The sequence below is a fragment of the Rhinolophus hipposideros genome, assembly GCF_964194185.1.
Source record: "Rhinolophus hipposideros genome assembly, chromosome: 2".
Lineage (NCBI taxonomy): Eukaryota > Metazoa > Chordata > Mammalia > Chiroptera > Rhinolophidae > Rhinolophus > Rhinolophus hipposideros.
This window is the reverse complement of record NC_138048.1, coordinates 37,395,245-37,418,435: the sequence shown is the minus strand read 5'-3', so window position 1 is coordinate 37,418,435 and position 23,191 is coordinate 37,395,245. Positions and strand designations below refer to the sequence as shown.

The window sequence follows — 23,191 nt, the reverse complement described above, 5'->3', positions numbered from 1 at the left end:
AGTGGATGGGTGGAAAATATATTGCCAGGGGTAAAATAATATGTATCTAAGGAAAGAAATGGAAACAGTAGAGGAAGTAAGAATCAGTGTAGGAATTAGAGAGATAAACAGGTTGAAGTAAAGTCTTGTGTTTTGTGTTGTTTTTTTTTAATATTGGGGTGATTTGTACATATTGGTAAGCAAATAGTAATAATTCATTTTAAAAACATGAAAAATGGAGAAAAATAGTTGAACTTGAAAGAAGTGGGAAAAATGGTCAACAGTGTAAGTACGAGTATTGGCTTTGGAAAGGAGAGAGGATGTTTCTGACATAAGAGGGAAGGGAGATTGGTGAGAGATTTTTGACAGGAAGATAACAGAAGAGGAGCAAGCTCAAACTTGTGTCCCTCAATTTTTTTTAGGACATGGAATTCTTGTGGACTTTTATTATTAGGTTTCCTGATGAACTCTTCCTAGTTAATAGTAAACTGTGATACTGAAATTATAAGTTCTGGACTGTATGTGTCATTTTCAAAGGCAAGGAACTTATTTCCGTTTTTCCAACAAACAAACGCTTTACATGCTTTATGCATAGTATTGTAGATTCCTTTACAAAATAAGTATTGTAGTAGCACACTGGGTAGTGTTTTTGATGATAATGATCATTGTAATAAAATGGAATTGAGCAAATACAAAGAGATTACTTCTAATTTGTGAAACTAAATTTGTGAGAAGGATGTAATTAAAGACTAATCTCCTTAGAGTATCTTTAATTATATCATTTATAAAATAGCACAACTTTAAAGACATCTTAAGGCTTTGCACAATTTCCACGTTAGTAAAAACCAGATGCAGCTCATATAAAGCTGACCTGTTCAATTCATATGTATTAAATTGCAACTTCTATTCCGAATTCTCAGTTCTTTTACAACTAAGGTGCTATGAATCTCTACATTTCTTTTAGCGTTTTTCTTCTTATTATGGATTTAGCAGTTCATATTATAACATGCAGTTTTTCGTACCTTTTATTAAAAAATACATTTTACAATTAATTGAACATCAGATGACAGAGGGCAATTGTCCATCAGAGGGCGATTTTACATTTGCTTAAACTTCAGCACATCTTGGTTTCTTAGTAAAAATGTCAAGAATTTTGATTTTGTAAGGGATTCACATAAGGAAAAATAGAAAGAAAAATTCTACTTTAATAGGAGTTTTCCAAGATGTAGCCCATTTTCGGGGGAAGAATATTTTCTATTAGGACTAAGTTTAGATTCTGTCTCTGCACCTAGTACTAAGTGCTCCAGGACAAGTTTTTCATTCTTTGCAAGATTCTTTCAAATGGGAATAATAACGCCGCCTCCCTCATAGGAATCTAAGAAGATAATGCATATAAAGCACATAATACAAGGCCTGACACATAGCAACCACATAGGAAATGCTGGCCCTATTACTATTTCAAGACAGTAGCGAGAGGACACTTAATTGATGGGACAAGATCTGGGAGGAAAAGGAAGAGCTATTTTAACTGAAATTTATAGCACTTCAGGAGCATGTAGGCTAAGAATTGTGAATGGCTTTTGATGAAGTCAGTTGACTGACTGAGGAGGTTGAACTGACTGTGGTAAGAAAAAGAGAAACTATTCAATTCTTCCTGGGTTTTTACCCATATGTGTGTTTGCTTAGGCTTTTGTCCTGCCTATGTCCACACAAGCCATGTGTAAATCTCCTGCCCTACCCCCACCCCTGCCCCAAATTCCTGACATCTAGGTCTCATGAACATTATACATGTGTTAACCTTTCCATTCACCTTTGTGAAACACATAACTTTCTCAATTTGGAAAAAAAAAAAAAGGCTTCATTGATTATTGAAGAAGAGAATCCACTTTTCCCTTCAAATTTATTGAACTGTATACAGTTTGGGCTCTTCAGGTGTGGTTCTGAGTACTGTTTACTTGCCTTCAAGTTTCCCTTTAGAGCTCAGGTCTGAGAACTTGACATTGATTCAGACTGCAAAATTTCTAACAGGCTGCTTCAGATGTGCATCAAAAGGCACTGCTTTTATGCTCTTGAAACTTTCAGCTGTACTGTGACCTACGCTGACCTTGACCCCCTGATGTAGAAAACAAAACTCACCTGTACAGGTGGGGTGGCTTCTTTCAGTTCATTCACAGATCTCTCTGGTCGGGCTTTCATTTGTTCATAGCAGTTTTCATCTATCGGTTCTTGGAAATTGAAACGATCATGATTGATAATAGAAAAACAAAAAAATGCTGGCACAAATAAAAATGCACAACACAGACAACATTTAGCTGTAAGTGTGAAATCCACAAGGATCATTTGAGTAGTCTTTTTCATGGAGAAACAGAGATAAGAAAGCACTAACTGTTCCCTGCAGATCAGGCAAAAGGAAGTCATTTGGGATAAGGACTAGATCATATGCATTTTTTAAAAATACCACTGCAGAACATGACAGTCTCAACTTAAAATACTACTTAGATGTTGTAGAGAGCCCATAAGATAAAGGATTGCTTGTGTTCTCTTCTATTTCAGTATGATTGCAAACGGTGCATGGTGGCATAGAGCACAGAGCACATACATTGATGGTTACAATTTGATATTTTTTTTCTATCAGTAAGAAGTTTTACTCAGAGGAGTCCTGAACCCTACATCCCATTTTTGAAAAAAAAGGGTTTAGATTATCATATTTATCTCATAAATCAGTGACAGGACCGTTCAGCCAGGCTGTTCTGAGGGTCTAGGACTGCACAATGCTTGTCCTAATTACTTGAAGTTTTTGTGTCGTATCCAACAGCCAGCAGATCTGTACTCATTTCATTCTGTAGGGACATGCTTACTGTATCATTCATACCTTTCTACCCATTTAACAGGGAGAGGAAAGACAGCTAGTGACTGGTGAGATGGCCAGTAACCTGGCAGAAATGTGGATTGCACCAATTTGACTCCATAGAAAAGATATATTTACTATAATACAAGGTCCCTCATAATTATTCAACCTATTCTGAGAAGCAACACAAAAGAAAGGGTCCATAGACTGATATTTCTCAAGCATGGCTCATGGGAAACATACGTTAGAATCACCTGGGAGATTTGTTCAATAGCAAATAGTTCAATTGCTTATCTGATAACAAAGGATATTAGGCTGTATCCTGGACCTACTAAACCAGAACCTGTGGGAATCACTGCTTTGCTTACTGAGATGTGGAAATTATAGACATGGTGGGCTTTGAGCCACCAGAACACTTAAAAAATTAAGTCCCCAAATATTATAGGTGAGCACCTTGATTCTGCAAGGTGAAATGGGGTGGGGGAGTTAATTTTAATAGTTCACTCTTGAAAAAACAGTTCCTGATTCCTCGGAGTGCAGAGATCAGAGGACGCTTTACAATGTAAAAAAGACAAAAATTAAATAAATTCTTGAATCCTATAAAATTCTCACATTCTTAACTTTAGGAGAATTTCACACTGTTTGACACATAGAGATTCAGATAAATTTAGTCCATTCCTGGAGATCTTTGTGTTTGAGACTCAGAGATCAACAGATGTTAATTTCCAATTCTGCTGTCATAAATTAAGCGAAGTGTTTGCAGGGTAAGGATGAGGTTGAATGCTAGCATTATTCTGGTGGTTTCTTTCATCAGAGCTCTGGGATCAGATTACAGTTGTCTATTTTGAGAAATTTGGAGTGTATTGTTTTGGAGTAGTTGGAATGTTTCAAGTAATAAAGGATGCTGGGAATTAAAGAGTACTTGTTACATAAGAACAAAAATGTATAATCCACTCAGTGATGATTGAATTATTCTCTTTTCCCACTTGCCATCAATGTATGCCTAGGTTCTCCACTTACAAAAAACAAGTTAAAACAAGGGAAACCAGAAAACATGTGTAGTGTTCCAGATATTTCACTGTAGATTTGCTTTTGTATACAGCACACAAAGCAGTTTCCCTGAGCCATTTTCTGTTCTAGAAATAGCTTAATTTCATAGAATTCTGTGGTTAATAGAGCCTTCCTGTATTCTCATTACTACTAGAGTAAAATGAAGAGAATATAGTAAACAGGATGTTAATTTATACCGAATGTTGCAATACAATTTGCAATACGCAGCTTTGGAAATGTATACTAAATAATGTGCTAAACATACTTGAATTTATGGTTATTATTGCGATATTTAAATGTGAGTGTAATAAAAAAATAAATAAGCCCCCTCAAATTCTTTGTGGAATTAAATGGGGGGTATTCATTTATAGGTAAATTAATTTTTAGAAAAATAAAACTTACCTGGGACCACATTATTTAAGTTACCATAAATTGGTGTGTCTTCAATATAATACTCATCCTCCCTATAATAAGGAAAAAGAATTCACTGTATTAGAATCCACTTTACACTGAGTTCTTAACTATTTTTTACAGCTAAATTCAGTATTAGGTAAACTATTCTTCTTTGGCCAACCAAAGTAGATATGCTTATGTGAGAATAAGTAAGTGAATGCAAGTATGTAAGCATGTCTATATGCACGCGTGTGTACATTTGAAAAGTTGTGTTTTGGACCTTTTTACAAGGAATAATGATAGTACATATTTATTTAGCACTTATTGTTAGATGCTACTTGAAATGCATTTTATATATTAATCGATTTAATTCTCACAACAATCTGACCAGATAGGTACTATAGTATCCTTATTTTTAGAGAGGTCAGATATTTACTGAAGGTCACAGGAATAGAAAGTGGCAGAGTTGGGAATAGAACCTAGGTTATCTGTGCTCTTAACTATACGTTGTACTACCTACTTATTTGCCCTGAATATCACTGTGAACAATCCTCTAAAACTACATTTAGTAAGTAAATATTAATTAATAAGGATGTTTAAAAATAAAAGGCCAAAGAAATATTATAGACTCAGCTTGTCAGATGCAATAAAATGATTGATTACCTATTACATCCAAATGCTGTGCTGTTTTACATACGTTACATCAAAGACCCAGAGAAATTCTGCCAAAATACTATTATTATTCCCCACTTTACAGGTGAGAAGTCTGAGATTCAGGTAGATTCGCCTATTGTCCCCAACTTTGTGGGTAATATCAGAAATAACTATCAATTATGAAAGTGTTTTCTTTACAGCGGTATTCATTTAACACGCAGATGTATTTCGTTTTTATCCCCACTATAACTGGCAATGCTAGGACTGTAATGCAGCTCTGGTCTTAAAGAAATTCCCTTTGTTCTTGATGTTTTACTGTTTCCTTACAGCCCCATCTGAAATAATCCTATTAGGATTTCCTTACAGCCTCATCTGATTAGCCTATTAGGATTACAGCAGACATTCCACTATTGTCTTCAGGCAGTAAAGATGGCCCTAGTGACCAGCTTTCACAATAGCAGTCTGAGAACAGACGGACATATCAGGCAGTGAGAGTGGCATTTCATAAAAGAGTAGCAACTGCTTTAACTTTGAGATTACATATCACCTAGAGCTGGAGGGAACTGCATAAAAAGAAAAAAAAGAACTCTTATCTCAAGACATAACACCTATATTACTCCCCATCCTTCTGAAGGGAGACACAGTATATATAAATAGTAAGAAGCTGTCCTTAAAAAAAATTGCAGATCAAATGATAGCTGTATTAAATGGTTTCAAAAATCCAGATGCTGGCATGTGTTTTGCTTATCTTATAACAAAGAAACTCATCCGTAACCTTTCATTCCGTAGGTAATTCAATACAGCTTAATATTGGGATATGGAGGAATCCCTGCTCATGGTTTTTCTCTGGCTATGCAGAGAATATAATAGCAAAAGGTGAAGAATTTTTAATAAGACAATCCATCCATTTTCCTAGCCCACATAGAGAGCAGATACAACCTGCAAATGATAAATCACGTCCAAAAACTTAACATCATTTCATTCCGAATGAATAAAAATAAGATGTGATTTATAATACAGTACCCTGTGTCTACAGGCAGTTCTCAAATGATTAATTAACTCAAATAAACTATTATTCAGGAATGTATATATATATTCATATATTATACTTACTTATCAATGCCATATATTACTTATCAATGCCAAATAGCTCCAACCTATTGTAAATATCTAGTAAACTTCAAGCCCACATGCTTGGTAGTGTTTCATGTGGAAGTTTAATTACTATTAAAAATAAATTAATAAATAAGCCCATATCCCAGGTGCCAGTTCATCTCTGAATATGGGGCCAAATCAGATTCTTCATTCTTCGGCATATATCTAAAATGTCTCTCTAACCAATAAATAGATTTAAAGACAGTCCAAAATTTAAAGTAATATTGTCTTTTACTTTCACATGTATTTTCTCTAGTTTCCATTTTTAAAGTATTTATATTTTATTTTATTGTGAAGTTCTTTTTAGAAAAAAATGCCTCAATACTTTATTATGTAAGTAGAGTAAATAAGTTCAATTTATAAAAAAAGCATTATTTCTGCCTGGGTGACCTTGGATGTAAATTTTGAGTTTCTATTTCCTTATTTATAAATCAAGGATATTAAACTATTTAATCCCTATTGTTCTTTTCAATTTCCTAATTCTATGATATAAATACAGGGTTCCAATATCCAAATAAAAATAAAAGATATTTCCATAAAACTAAATAAAGCTATTTTGAGGGGCTGGAAAGTTGTCAGATTGAGGAAAGAGCAAGCTTAGAGCCTATCAGAAATTGGTTTTGGTAAGTGTTAACTTGCTTTGCTTCATAGATACTTATTTGAATAGGCAGATATGTATTTGAGCTCCATGAGTGTACAAATGTTATTTAAAACCATGAGAGTGAAACTACTTATGGAATGAGTATCAATAGAGAAGAGGTTCACTAGATGAGCCTTATGCATTTGTACTCTGATATCTAAGATTGAGGAACAAGCAAAGGAAAAGTAACTGCTGGTTTGTGAGGAGAGACCAAAGATGGGGTGGTCCACAGCCTAGAGAAGCAAGTGTCTTGTCTCAAGAAGCAGTAAATATCAATGTATCACATGCTACAAGGGGGCCACGTACAATGAGACCAAGATTTGGCCACGTGGATTTCATTGGTGACTTTGACAAGAGCTGAGTTGGTGGATTATCAAGGACAGAAGATTCAAGAGTAGGTTCAAGAAAGGAGAGGAGAAGGGGAAGAAACTAGTAAATATGGACAGAATGTAGACAGTACTTTCACGTTTTATTGTAAAGGGTACAGGGCAATAGAGAGGGAGCTGTAGGCAATCTAGTATCAAGGGAACTTTTTTTTTATATAAAGTGTAGGACAATACTGTTTGTTTACATATTGATGGGAGTGATACAAAAGGGAGAGAAAAAGCAATAATGCAGGAAAGAAAATAGAAAGTTGTTGGAGCGATGTTTTCCAGAATGTATGCATACTACATTTTTGCTTTCTTTGGCAGGGATGGTGCTATGGGGGTAGATGTCTTGCATTTGGGGTGAGATGACATCACAGACAGCTGGCCCAGGGAAAGAGTGTAAATCTAAGCCATGTTTTGTATGGCTATGGTTAGTATGGCTTGTGTTCACTAAGAACCAGTAGTGTTCCCTGTGAGCAGGATGGTAATGGGCTCTCAGAGCAATGACATCTAACACTAAATTTTTATTTTCTTGATCTGTGTTCAAATTCCCTTCTAATGTGCTACTTTTTTGTAGACTCTATTAAACACAGGAGCTTATGTTGCCAGTGCTTTGAAGCACTTAAAAAGAAGGGTCTTTTGCCAAAGTGTGGAGGAAAGAAGACTGGAAAGATCTGCCAGAATGAAGAAATCTAAAGAAATGGGGGAAGAATTCTAGATCCATGACAAAGAACTACGAATAACAAACAGGCAGGCAAGAATAAGGTTTTTGGAACCATAAGCACTTGTCAGAGATTCCCAGAAATACTTAGGGAGGAACTGGATTTCTTGCAGTTACACAGGCTTGGAGCTTGAGTTATGGTTATTCGTACACGAAAACAAATAAACTTGGAGGTATTTTGGTTACATGTGTGGCAGTGATCACAGTGAGAGCCTCAGCTACATATCTACTTGGAAGTCTGAGACGTCAATCAAGAAAGGCGACTCAGGAGTTCTGCTGCCATAAAAATCCTCAACTCTGAGAACAGGTGAAGAGGACAGTGGAGACGAAAAGTTTGCTCCAGGGCACTAGGATAGTCTGTTTAGCAAAGAGAGGAAGTGCAAGGGAATCCCTGGGCTGGAGAGCTCTAGATATCCAATAAACCATTAAGCTAGAACAGTTGAGATAAGACATGCTTTGTGATAAAAGCACCTTTCAGTGCCACCCAGAGGCAAATCATGAAAAAGCTGCTGGGAATTTGACCTAAGTGTTTGAGAGAGACTCTGAAACTGAGGGGTCAGGATAACAGTAAAGTAATTGTCAAACTGAACAGGTTTCTTAAATACCCATGGGTAGGAATTTTCTTTGACCTTAATTTTCATGCAATAAAGCAGCATTTTTTTTTTTTTTACTGACTACCCTATGTAAAGAAACTATCTGTATTTTTCAGAGGATAAAACTGAAGTTCAAAATGCTCATTTTCCCGAGACTACAAATGTAGACATTACAACAGTTTGATTAAAATCCAGAATTTTCTGGATCTCAAATCCACGATATTCCCTAAAATGATATCTCCCTAACACAGATCAGAAGACAAGAATTGTGTAGAATTATGTTTTAAAGGAAAAAATAAAGTGACTCAGGGGAAAAATACCAAGAAGTGTATATCTGACTCTGTTAAATATAGATGCTGCCCTGTTCTTAAAGTGATTGTGTTTCTGACCTACTAGTGCAGGAAGGGCAGGGAGTTGTAGAAGCAGATAGACAAGATCAGAGAAGCAAATTTCTGTTCCCTCCAACATAGCTTCCCACCTAAACCAATGTTGAGCAGAGGCAGGGAGAGGGTGCAGTGGGGAACCCTAGCCTCAAACCATCTAAGAATTGTGGAAGCATCAGTAATTCTAGCCACACTTACCAAAAATAGTCCTTATTTCCACTTGCTGTTTTAATATTTAAGTTTTAATGGCTGGAGATAGTTTAAGGTTTATTTGTTTTTCCTTGGGCTTCTATGCCCCTCCTACAAAAATGATTTTTGTTTCCCAAACTACATAATCAGAAATAGAGAACCTGTGAAGTATATACATGAACATGTGAATTAACATGCCAACCACTTTTTATAGATCAAATCTGCATTTTATATTCAAATTTTGCCTACATGGAGATTTATTATAATAGATTATTAAATCCTTGAGGGAAAGATCTTTATCTTTCCATCTTTGCAGCTCTATTGTCTAGCACAGTTCTTAATTTGCTGAATGAATATTTATTGGATGAATTAATATTATAAAGGAACCAGCCTCTTTTCTGCATTTGCCCTACAGCTAAGAGCCAGTTTGCTTTGAGATGGGTATTATACCAATTTTCCCTTCTAACTTTTACCATCCTCATCCAACAACTACCAACACAGTCATTAGCAGAATGATCAAGTCACAAGACTTTCTATCATATTGCATCTTAATTGCCTTTCAAATGACAAGTGTCAAACCAATCAGATTATCTTCTACGTGGTTATATAGGATTTTCTTTGTCACATTGTGACAAAGATGAAAGGGTGTATGATTCTGTGTGTGTTTCTGTGTGTGTGTGTATCTGTCTTCGACTCAGATCCTGAATCTGTCAGAAATAGTTCCACATGGAAAAGAAAAGAAAAAAAAAAAAGACCGTTTAGAGGCCAACAAAAAGCTTATAATCTTATCTTACCCAGTGAGAAAACTCTGTGTTTTTGAAAGGCCTTTCAGTCTTTCAGTCTATCATTTCAGAGAGGTCTTGAAGAATCCTCTAGGAAATTTTCTATATTTAGATCTTTTTTTTTTTATCCCTAAAGAAAAATCTCCAATCTGATGATACATTTGGGTCAGAATATACTGTTTAAGAAAATGAAACTTCTTTACTATGACTCACACCATAAACCTACTGTTTTGTTCGTTTGTTTTAGTATCACACTATACAATATCTCTGCAACTATCTGAATAAGTATTAAAGAGAGTAAGTTATATTTATAACCACATATTATTTTAAAACTGATTTGTCACATTTCCCTAGTGATCAATGACATCACCCTTAAAAACAGCACATCATGAAAATCCTTATGCGTGTGTATAAATATATCTAGCATTTTATTAGATATTGCCAGATTTCTTTTCACCCTGGAGTCTTAAGGGCCACACAATTCTATATATAATTAGACTGCATTCTTACAATCTTATCTGAATCATAATCTAGGATACATCTTCCTGAAATTGATGAGAATTCTGTAGATAACAGGTTAGAGTCTCATTCCGTCCATCACCCAGTTTTCTCATGGACTCAGGATGAATAAGTAACTAGGGAAGATAATAATGCTATAGCTTTTAATTTTCAGATGGGAGTAAAAGTAATTAAAACTCACTTTTCATTTTATTTTTACCCAAATCCAATATCCCTGAGCCAAACCTATAAGCAACATAGCATTTGTTACTTTCCCTTATTACTTGGGTATCACAATACATAATTAATTTTCAACATACCTGGGAATGTAGTCATCAGAGTACGTGTATATTTTATCTGAAAGATATTCAAAATAGACAAATTAAAAGATTTTTTTGTTAAATCTTGAGAGTGTCAAGGGGAGCTTACTCTCAATGTCAGTTAACATCTTTAATCAAGCCACTCGGCCACCACTGTTTAAATTAGAGATAAAGATCTTCTCTGATTTGGGTCAATCATAGTTGGAATTCTTTCTTTGTGATTTGAGATGGAAACACAGCACGGCTTGAAAACGATGGAGAGCGAGATGTGTGGCCATTTTATGGAGGGGAGATACCAAGCCAAGAATGCTGGAACCTCGTCCCTGCCTGCCCTGCGGTTCCAGTCCACTGTGGGACAAAGCTGTACCTTCTGCCTTAGAAGTACCTCTGACAAATTTCTTCTGACAAATTTCTCTTTTTGCCCTTGCTGGTTTGAATAGGCTTTTCTTCCTTAACCCCTCCCCACCAAATCCCTAGAAGACTCTATCTGTCTGTCTATCTATCTATCTATCTATCTATCTATCTATCTATCTATCTATCATCTATCTACTTTTAATATATCTGTTAACATTTCTTGGCATGTGAACAACAACATAAAAATGATGTTCAGGAGGTTGCTGGTGATGATTCCATTTTGTCCACATGGTGCAAGTAGAGGTAAGGGAAGATGAGGGCTGTAAGGAGAAGAGATCTGGAAATAGTTGGAATCAGTCTCTAAAGTTAATCCAAACAATAAAATGTCTTTTAAAAGACATTGTATGTTGGTCTGTAATAGCAAGATTGACCAGAGATCTCATGTAAGATTGTAAAACCATGAAGAATTTTTGTGCCAAATCTCAGAAAGTAACCCACTATTAAACTTTGAAGGTAGTGGTTCAAAGATAAATAAAAGGAAGTATTTTTACTTCAAAATAAGTATGTGTATTCAAAATTTTAAAAATACTTTCAAGATTTTTTTTAGTGAAAGGCAATAGATTTATAATGAATTATTGAGAGAGATTAAGGGAAATTCAGAGTACAGTTTTAATAATTAAGACCAATGTTACGAAAAAGTGTGTATTATCCATTCATCAATAAATAGTCTTTGATGTTGAGCTGGATGGATGTATGTAGTATGATATTTATTTTATTTTGATTTTATATTATGTAACCTGGCATTAAATAAGAGCCAAAATCTTGCAAAAGTTATTTCTGTAAAAACGAAGCTCAATATCATCTAAATTTGACAATGACTCAGACACAATAGTAACCACATAGTGATAGTTCAACTTCAACATATGAAAAACACTGTGGATTGGTAAAGAACTAGCAAACACATTTCTAAATAACTGAATAAATCACCAAACAACTGCCAAGATCATTTTTCGGTAGCTTTATGTTCAACAAAGTTAAGTTATTCTCCAGAGAGTTCATTAATTGTTAAAGAAACATTACTGGAACAAATTATTAAAATCATCACATTGGAGGATGAAATAGACATGTCACATGTAAATGTATTTGGAATAATTCTGTGAAAGACCAAATGCAGGAAGTCTTTGCAGAGCATATATACCATGCAGCTGTGGGACCAAAAATGATGAATGTAATCCGTTGGGGATATAGCCAAAATATCCTTGTCCTAGCTCACAGGAAATGCCTTACCATGAGCTGCATATAAAAGATGCAGTTATTTTCAACTACCTTCAGGTTAGTCTTGTGAATATGAATGTATAAGGATGTTGGGAGAAAAGTAGAGTACTCTACTGTTGCACATAGCCACAAGTTAATGAAGCCCAACAAAATCATAAAGCTAACAGCATCAATGAGCATAAGAATAAAAATTAGTTACTATAGACCAGAAAAATTTAAACTGGAAAATATAAAGTATATGTTGATTTTATATGACAGAAAGGCTTATACTCAGGTCATTAATTATTCTTCAGGTTTGCCTGGAATTAAAGTGCATGCACAAGAATTTAGTCAAACTACAGCCTGATGTATCATGGAACAAATTCAGGGTGAGAAATCAGAAGATATTGCATTGGGTAGCAGCTGTCCAATGCATTTGCCATATGACAACATGTAAATCACTTTAAAACTCTGATTATCAGTTTATTGATAAAGTATGGGTAATAATGCCTATATCATGTGAGTAGATGTGGAAGATAAATGAAGTACTTTTTGTAAAAAAAATTTAGAAAATGATAAAATTGATTTTCAAATTATACATTCTAAATCCATAATATATAACAAGTCACAATTTAATTGTGCTGATTTGAATTGGGAAGTTTTTTCATTAAATGGATTAGCTGAGAAGAAGCTGATATAATTAAGATGCTATTTTAAAGGCAAAAATGTTTAGGAGTAAAGCTTGATTTGGAATGAAATAACCAAATTTCTCTTTTGGCAAGAGGATTTTCACCAATTGAGTGTTAAATTGAAAGAAAGGAGAAAAAATAAAGAATTTGAAAAGAAAAATAAAGTGACATTATTTAAATAGAATAAGAAAAAAATAGGTTTGGAGTAAAAATATTTCTCCACGCAGACTAATATTTTTGAAAGATAATGTGGATTTTTCCAATTGGAGGTGCTTAGAGTACAAATGTCAGTGCCCGGCAAATATACTCATGTAATGTCTAAATGGATAGCTCTACAGAAAGAAAATGTAGTTGGATATGTTATCACCAGAGAAAAGCAAAAAAGGTTTTAAACCAAAAAGCTCTGTGGGAAAAAGGAAGCATAAACAATTATATAAAGGATATAATATAATGTGATGCTTAAGTAGAAGGAAGGAGAACTAAAACAATGTGAAGAAGAAAATAAGTAACAGGTAAAAAAGCATATGGCAAGACCAACTATATTGAAGAAGCACCCTAAAAGGAGACTCAAAAAAAAAAAAAGAAATTTCAAGGACACCACCATATTCCACTCCACTCTTGCAATTTAAATGTCTAATCCTGAGGTAGATGGTCAGTACTTTGTGTGGTTTTAGTCTTCCAATACTAACTATAGGAAGTGTGATAGAATATTATCTCCTTATAAAGGGGAGTAGCAATCAAAAGTCGAGAGTAGAGATTACAGCTAAGGAGATAGGTCAGCAAACTCAGGCTCCTGAAAAGAGCTTTCTCTGTCACAAGGACTTGTAAGTTTATTTAAAAATAAATGGAATGATTTGAAAGCTACGTAATCATTTCAAAGATAGTAAAACAAAAAGCAGTTTTAATTTTGCTATAAAGCAGTTGCATTTGCACGACTCTGTGTGAGAAGAGCTGGGTAAATTTTCATAATCCTCCCCTGTGATTCAGATACCGACATTTGTGGTTCAGGTTCATGGCTGAGAGGGTGTGAGCAAACATTTGCTTTTATATATTCCCCTTTATCATATTCACCCTTCCATATGCAATACATAACAGCAAGGAACAACAGCACATGGCTGAAACTCCATAATAAAAAATTTTGATGCATTTTAATGTGAAAATTGTACCATAATTTTCTAGTGAATTGGAGATATACTGATAGGACTTTGATGTATGAGGAAACCATACACTTGTTTATCCTTCTCAAAATAGAGAAGAAAGGCTAGATAGAGAATATTTGTTTGGCTTTAAGGGAGGAAAAAAGCTAATGCAATCCTATCAGAAAAAAAATAAATATAATCCTCCTAAAGAACAGATTTGGATAAAGAATTGCATAAACATGAAAGATTTATTTTGGGAGGAAGAAGAACTCCATTTCAAAGCTTCTACCTTGCACTGCTACAGAAAACATCAAGGAGAGGCTTATCTTTTCTATCTGATTGAATGTGTAGATATTGTATTGTTGCTGGGATAGAGATTGTCTTTTGTACGCTACTTAATACATCAACAAAACTTACTCACTGACTGTTTGCCAAGGTGGAGTCATATCTTGCAAGTTTCATAGCCACAAAGAACAGCACACAGATGCAAAAATAAAAAGTTACATGAGGCCAGATACAGGGGCATTCATTGTGTTCCCAGACCAAATGGCAAAAATGCTGACTAATATTTGATGGATTATCTTCTAGTCTGTCTAGGAGAAACAAAGCAGGCAGGAATTTGCAGGAGGACTGGAAAGGAGTCAGTTTGCCGAGCTAATCCCAAATCCACCTTTGATCTCTGGGTGAGAAAAAAAGATTATGTTATTTGCTCAAGTATAATAGAAAGAAAAGCAATTATTAGTAATACTTGGGAAAAAGATGTCAGGAGAAGTTGTCGCAGTTGGGCAGGGACTGTAGAAATGAAAAGGAGAGGTGGGATGAGAACAAAGGGCATTTTTTTGGCATCAATAAACATTGCTCCAAGGCTAATCTTTGGTTTGCATGCTAATAAAGTGCAAGACTCAGAGTTTATGTTCCACCTAAAGAGGACACATTACTGCTGATATAAAATAATTTGAAGTAGTCTAATGTTTAGAATCAATTCTATGAAACCCTACAGAAAACTCTTTGAAATGAACCTGTGTGTGATTTAAACGAACACAACAGTTATTGCTAACACTCAGGTAATTGTACAAACGTGTGAAATAATATAGAGATGGGAGCAAGAAGCAAGGTAGGAACTAGAGAGGGCCTAGAGGGTATAGGGATGGTGGGAGTGGTGAAGAAGCCAGAGGAACTAAAGTTCATTGAAATAACAAACATTAAAATTAAATAGGATAACATGTAGCCATTGTAAGTCCTTAAAAATTTGTTTGTGGGATGAAGGAAGGAAGCACGAGGGCCACCAAGAATGGCAATATTCCCTGCCCAGGAACAACGTACTCAGTCCCTAGCCTGTGCTGAGGTACAGTGGTTCCCCTTTATCCAGGGTTTTGCTTTCCATGGTTTGGGTTACCCACAGTCAACTGTGGTTCAATAATATTAAATAGATTATTACAGAACTAAACAATTTATAAGTTTTAAGTTGCATACTGTTCTAAGTAACATGATGAAATCTCAAGTGGTCCTGCTATGTCCTGCCCGGGACACGAATTATCCCTTTGTCCAGTGTATCCACAGTGTATATGCTCTGCGCTCGTTAGTCATTTACTAGCCATCTCCATTATCAGATCGACTCTTGTGGTATCACAGTGGTGGTGTTCAAGTAACCCTTATTTTATTGTACCTGTTTTATTTTATTATTAGTGATTATTAATCTCTTACTATGCCTAATATAAAAATTAAACTTCATCATAGGTACATACATATAGGAAAAAAATTACATATATGTGTGTGTGTGTGTACGCACACACACACACACACACACACACACACACATATGATTAGGTACTATCCACAGTTTCAGGCATACACTAGGATCTTGGAATGTGTCCCCCATGGATAAGGGGGACTAATGTATCTATATAATTCTCACAAGAACCCTGCAGTCTAGATGATATTTCCCACATTTTGTGGGTAAGCAAACTGAAACTCAGACAACTTATGCTACTTTATAAGACCTCCCATTTATAATACCTCCCAAATATTGAAAGCAGAGTTGTAATTCAACGTTATGTGGACTTTAAAAGCCATGATGTTAAAAACAATTGAGGGAACTGAAATTGATTTTTAAAAATACATCAATGAATTAAATTTACTATTTCCTGTTGTTGTTTTTTTTAAATGTTATTTCCCATTATACTACTTTTAAGGCGATAAGAGCATTTCTGACATGTCTGAGGCAGTAAGGATTTGTACAATTGAAAAGAAATATGTCAAGAAAAAGTTTTAAAGACTGCTTTATTTATTTATTTATTTTTTAGTTAGGTTACTGTCTGTCAGCAGTGATCAACTAAACTCCCGAAAGGAATTAGTATGGTGGCCAAATTATATGGATGTGACAACATGAATTCCAATGCACAAACTATCAAAACTGAGGATTGGAAAACCTGCTAGCTCCCTGGCTCCACACAAAGCTCCAGAGAATTAGCAATGGAATGAATGGAAGAATGAAGTACTAGTTCAAATGCTTATTTTTGTCCTGGTTTCCACCTTAAATTATTTCACCTCTATAGCTCTCATTTCACTTTTTTTAATTCAGGTGAAAATATTATCCGCATTCATAAAATATTTTAATAAAAAATTAAAATGTGTGCATTTTAAGCTATTATATAAAGAAAAGTGCTGGTCTTAGCTCATTTTTTTTTTTTTGATCAAAGAAGGAAACTTTTTTAGAAGATGTCTCATGATAGGTCATTCGTACATCTGACATAAACTTTATCTGAAAAATATTTGATTTGAAAGTAATTACTGAAATAATTGCTAAAGAAAAAGAGTTGGTTGCCTGGAATTTTATTTTTGGCATAGACATTATATAATAGAGATCCTAAAAGAGTGCTGGCATTCTGGATGAGGACATTTGGTCAACAATGCAAAAGCAGCATGTGCTGGTAAAAATTGTTTTGGACAGAAGATTAGAAAAACTGAGCACTTACCCTTGATTTTGCTATTAAATGGATGTGTGACCTCAGTTCTGTCATTTCATTTTCTAGTGCTTCTCATTTTTTTCAAACCCGTACGACAATAATGGCTTCTTCATATTTTATATTAGAGTTATCAACTTTTAAGAAGACACTTCTAAAGAGAATCAAGGACTTTCCCCAGAATCTGACCATTGTTCTATATTGGCTTCCTGCAATTTTCTTGATCATATGTGTCTAACTTTGTTTTGCTAACTTCATTTTATTTATCTTCATCTGTTAAAAGAAAATGGATTTATTTTTTATTTTCTGTTCTTTGATTACCACTTAAATGTCCTGCCTCCAACAGTTTGGTCATTCTAGAATATTAAGACCTCCTCCCCAAAATAATTGAACTTTTATTTTTCCATCCATCCATCCATCCATCCATCCATCCATCCATCCATCCATCCATCCATCCATGTATTTACAATACATGTATTGAATGCCTACATTGTGCAAAGATTGTGCCAGTTGCTAGGCATTACACAGCAGGCATGTGAGTGTGAAATTAGTATGGTTAAAACTGCTGCCCCAGCTTGTTGAAGGAAAAGGTAACAGTGGCAGGTTCCTTTGATCTGCCCTTGTAGACTCTGGGAGTGTATGAAAACAAGCTCATGGTTCAGTCTATTGCTTTTCCGGTTCCCTTCTGATCCCTATCCTGACAACTGAACTTTAGAGGCCCTGATTGAAGCTGAGAAGTTTGAGTAAGCTTCAGCGGAAGCTTGAAGGCTGGTTTTCAATTTTCTCATCATGAATCACAGAGAACAATTATGGCTGCTCCAGAATAGACTAATTTCATAGGTTGTTCAATTGGAGTTGGAAACATACATTTACCAGAATAATCCCTTTCTACTCTATACCCTAAGGAAGAGATGAAGCTAACATTGGGAATCTGTTTACATTTCTAATACAATTACATTCTTAAATTAAGAGAACCATCAAGATGAAAAAAAAATTATCAAATAGATTTTCTACAGATAAAAATATCCTGTTGGATAACATGTTATAAAGTTGTCTTCTTCTGTAGGATTTCCAGTGATCAGTTTCCATTAAAGCAGGTGCCATATGACTATTTCACAAAATGTCTTACCTCGTCGCTTTTTTTCCACATAGTGGGAAATATTGAAGATCAGCGATATAACCAGAGCTAAAACCAGGAAGACTAGAATTGCCCAGACATAAAAATGGCAGTCAGGGTTTCCTGCAAACAAAAGCAAACATGCCATTAATATAGTAGCTGCTTACCTATTTGTTTTAAACTGGGTATTCCCACAATTTAAATCATTGTATTTATTCACAATGAATGACAAATCCTCTGCCAAGAAATTAATTAACATTGAAACCCAAAGGCTTCATACAGATTTCAAAATGGATATTGGTGAAGCCCCTGCATTCAGCCTGGGCAAAAGGAAGTGTTTTCCCACATTTTTAGTGTTAATGACATGGTAGACATTTTTAGTTTAGCTACTAAAATTTGACAACTGGTGACTGATTATACAAATTCCAACTCAAAATCAAGAATATCCAAATTACCCAGAGTCAGACTTCGCTATGCTTTTCTTTAATCCTCAGACTATAATCATACTTGCTCTCATTATTTACAGAAAACCACTTACTCCCTTCTATTAATCCCAGTTGTATAGAATACTGTGTTATGGGATAAAACAATAATTCTGGAATTATAGTAACCCAGTTTTGTTAAACTGGCCATAAGGAGCTTATCACATACTATTTGAGCTCCATGAATGGATAGTGAAGAATTAATTATGCTTTTTCCTCCTCTGCGAAAGCCTCTTTTTTCATTCCTGAGCCATAAATAGGGTTCTATGGGATATTATTGCCTATAAGTTGCTCGTAACTTTTATGGCAATCTTCATATTGAGAGACTACTACAATAATTAGCTTGCTTTTATATATATTAAAAATAAATTATATAATTTATTTTACACAAAATTATTTATGTTATATATATATGAATATATGTATACATTATATATTAACCTAATTAGCCTATTTATTATATATTTAATATACATATATATTATATGTACATACATATATATAATTAGGCTAATTATCTTAGTAGTCATATACCCATGTGAATGCTGACCCCAGAAAAGTAACTTATGATTCTATAATACTGTATATTTATATATCCAACCAGTATCAACTAGACATCTCTTCTGTGCCAGGAACTATGCCCTATATGAGGAATCAAAGATAAAGAAAACAGAATTTTTGCCCTCAAGGAACTCTGTTTAGTTGGGGACATGGATGTGTGAACACATAATTAGAAATGCAAGAAGCGCAATGTGTAAATAGCTGCAACAGAGATCGTGTTCCTTCACTGTCCCAATTCTCTCTGTGTGACTGCTCAGAATTAAAGATCATTTTAGGCCGTTTCAAAGAAATCCAAATACCTCATGTTAAACACAAAACACAAACAGAACAGGAAAACCTTACTAGGAGGGCAAGTAGTTTTGCTCCCCTAATCTGTCTTTAAATCATCCAATAAAAAATACTTAAACCGAAATGTTCTTTGCTGTATTTTATTTTCAGTATTTCAATTTTTACATTTGAATTGCTAATTATTTCCTTTGAATACTTGTTGACATTGCCCAACTGCCTTCAATGGTCCTGTGTTTTTGAGTTGGTTTGATTTATTTATTGGCACTGTTTAACTTTATTTATTTTTTTTATGTATTTATATATTCATTTATTTATTCATTAACTTTTTAAAAATTAGTTTCAGGTGTACAAAACAATGTAATAGTTAGACATTTATCATTCATATCCCTCACACAGTGACAACCCCTCGCCCCCCATTTATTATCCCTCTGACATCGCACACAGACATTACATTTCCACCGTCTCTATTCCTCATGCTGTACTCCACTTCTTTGGCATTGTTTAATTTTAAATGAGCATAGTTAGGTAGGCATATAGATAATTAAATATATAAAATGTACACATATGTATTTATGATATAGTGTATATATATACGCATATAATTTGCATATCACTTACTCATATATACATTGCTTTTGTTTGAACTAGTCTGTGGCTCTTATAACACCAGCAAATGTTTACTAATGTGTTCTACCTCCTCTTTAATTTTTGTACCGTGTTATTCAGATATTCAAGATACCATAAGCTCCACAGAGAATAGGACCATTTCTGTCTTCTATTCTGGATTGCCAGACATATAGTACATGACTTATAAAAACTTTTCAACAATAAATTAATAAATAGGGAAATTGGGAGAGCAGGAGAAAAAGGAAGGGAGCGGAGTGGAAACATGTGGTCCCGCGGTGGAATTGCGGTCGGCAGCAGCAGCGGTGGTAGCTGCGGTGGCAGCAGCGGCTGTGGCGGTAACGCAGCAGGCAAGAAGCACGGGACCCCAGGGCGGAACAGAGAACACAAAAGCCAGGAGGGCCCAGCTTAAGAGGCACAAGATTCAACATATCCAGAGGCCAACTCCAGACCAAACTAGAGTACTACTGTGTTTGACCTACAAGTCACACACCCAGAGCGAATTCTCTGCAGGCACAAGAGCCCATAGAGGCCAAACCACGTTTAAGTGGTCAATCCTCACGCAGCTGAACACCCTGCGGTGGGCAGAGCCAAGTCTCACAACTACTCATCCTGGGAGTTAACCCCACCTACTCACAAGTGAAAGCAATTAAAGATCTTCTTTAACAGGACAATATACACAACACAAGAGTCACCTTCGGAGCACACACAGAGTAGAAGAACGAAGTAGTGCAAGTCAAATATAAAGGACACATACTACATAAGATAACCCAGCAAGAACTAAGAACTCTAGGGGATCTACCTAATACATCAAAGCAAACACAGAGAGTCAGCCAGAATGGGGAAACAAAGAAACATGTCCCAAATAAAAGAACAGAAGAAACCTCCACAACTGGAACCAAATGAAGCAGAGGTAACCAACCTATCAGAGACAGAGTTCAGAACACTGATGATAAGGATGTTTAAGGAGCTTAGAGAAGACATAAAGAAGGACGTAGAAATCATAACGAACAACCAGTTAGAACTAAAGAACACAATTACCGAAATTAAGAACTCAAATGAAGGAATTACCAGCAGGGTAGATAAAGCAGAGGATCGAATCAGCGACTTAGAAGACAAGTTAGCAGAGATCACCCAAACAGAACAACAGAAAGAAAAAAGAATAAAAAACAATGAAGATGGTTTAAGAGACCTCTGGGATAACATCAAGTGCAACAACATGCGCATCATAGGAATACCAGAAGGTGAAGAGAGGAAGCAAGGGATTGAGAACATATTTAAAGTAATACCATCTGAAAACTTCCCTAACCTGATGAAGGAAATCATCATACAAGCCCAGGAAGTGCAGAAAGTTCCAACCAGGATAAACCCAAACAGGTCCACACTAAGACACATTATAGTTAAAATGGCAAAGCTTAAAGACAAAGAGAGAATCCTAAAAGCAGCAAGAGAAAGACAGAGGGTTACATACAAGGGAACTCCCATAAGACTATAAAATGACCTTTCTACAGAAACATTGAAGGCCAGGAGGGAGTGGCAGGAGATATCCATAGTGATGGAAAACAAAGGCCTACAACCTAGATTGCTTTATCCAGCAAATATATCATTTAAAGTTGATGGAGAGATAAAGAACTTCCCAGAAAAGAATAAGCTAAAGGAATTTATTACCACCAAGGCAGCATTGCAAGAAATGCTAAAAGGACTTCTATAAATAGAAGAAAGATGAAAACAATCTAACTACAAATTTAAAAATGGCAATAACTATGTACCTATCAATAATCACTTTAAATGTAAATGGATTAAATGCTCCAATCAAGAGACATAGGGTGGCTGAGTGGTTAAGAAAGCAATACCCTCGTATATGCTGTATACAAGAGACTCACCTCAGATCAAAAGACACACACAGGCTGATAGTGAAGGGTTGGAGTAAGATATTTCATGCAAATGGAAATGATAAAAAAGCTGGAGTTGCAATACTTATATCTGACAAAATAGACTTTAAAATGAAGAACATATTAAAAGATAAAGATGGGCATTATATAATAATAAAGGGATCAATCCGACAAGAGGACATAACCCTAGTAAACATATATGCACCCAACATAGGAGCTCCTAGATATATAAAACAGGTACTGACTGACATAAAGACAGAGATCAACAGTAACACTATCATAGTAGGGGACTTCAACACACCTCTGACAACAAGGGACAGGTCTTCCAGACAGAAAATCAATATGGAAACAACAACCTTAAATGATACATTGGACCACTTGGATTTAATCAATATTTTCAGAGCACTTCACCCCAATGCTGCTGTCGTGCGGGGGACCCTGCTCGCTGCGCCATTTGTCGTGCAGGGTCTCAGCTCCCCCTCCCCACCCAAGAACGCAGGACACGGTAAGGCCAAAAAGGAACACCCATGGAGCCATAAGTAGGGGAGTCAAACCAATATATTCTCGCTGGTGGCTGGGCTGGAGACACAGGAAGCAGGATCTACATAATCTGCCTAACACCAGTCCGCGCTTGCCAGCCACCATCTTCTTGCTAGCCCCCATTCCCTTCTGCTAGCATAGCCACAGCAGTTATATTAGTGGCCAATGGCTTACAGGTTACAGCTGACGACCAACTAGCCACATCTGCTGGCCATCTGATCACAGTTGATGGCCATTTACTACCTGAGCCAGCACCTTTCTATGTGAGGCCGAGAGCCTGGAAACTGCTTTTGGGGGCTTTGTCCCCACAGCTACAAGATACACGTTTTTCTCAAGCGCACATGAAACATTTTCCAAGATAGACCATATGTTAGGCCACAAAACAGGTCCTGATAAATTTAAGAAAATTGAAATCATACCAATTGTCTTCTCTGATCACAGTCATATGAAATTAGAGATGAACTACAGGAAAAAAACTGGAAGACACACCAATTCATGGAGGCTGAATAACTTATTACTAAATAATGAATGGGTCAAGGAGGAGATCAAGGAAGAAATCAAAAGATATCTTCAGACAAACGAAAATGAAATCACGATGATCAAAAATCTATGGAATGCCACAAAAGCAGTCCTAAGAGGAAAATTCATAGCATTGCAGGCCTACCTAAAGAAATAAGAAACATCACTAATCGACAGTTTATCTTCACCCTTAAGG

The 23,191-nt window shown here is 35.5% G+C and overlaps 1 protein-coding gene across 1 annotated transcript in view; it reads right to left on the bottom strand.

The window, feature by feature from the left end:
- TRAT1 (T cell receptor associated transmembrane adaptor 1) overlaps positions 1 to 23,191 on the bottom strand; it is a gene marked incomplete at its 5' end in the record, with an annotated part of 90,810 nt that overhangs the window by 2,788 nt on the left and 64,831 nt on the right. The window contains 4 exons of the mRNA XM_081078855.1: positions 2,116 to 2,195; positions 4,280 to 4,341; positions 10,574 to 10,610; positions 18,102 to 18,212. Coding sequence (XP_080934981.1) covers positions 2,116 to 2,195; positions 4,280 to 4,341; positions 10,574 to 10,610; positions 18,102 to 18,212 — 290 coding nt within the window. The remainder of the gene's footprint in view (positions 1 to 2,115; positions 2,196 to 4,279; positions 4,342 to 10,573; positions 10,611 to 18,101; positions 18,213 to 23,191) is intronic.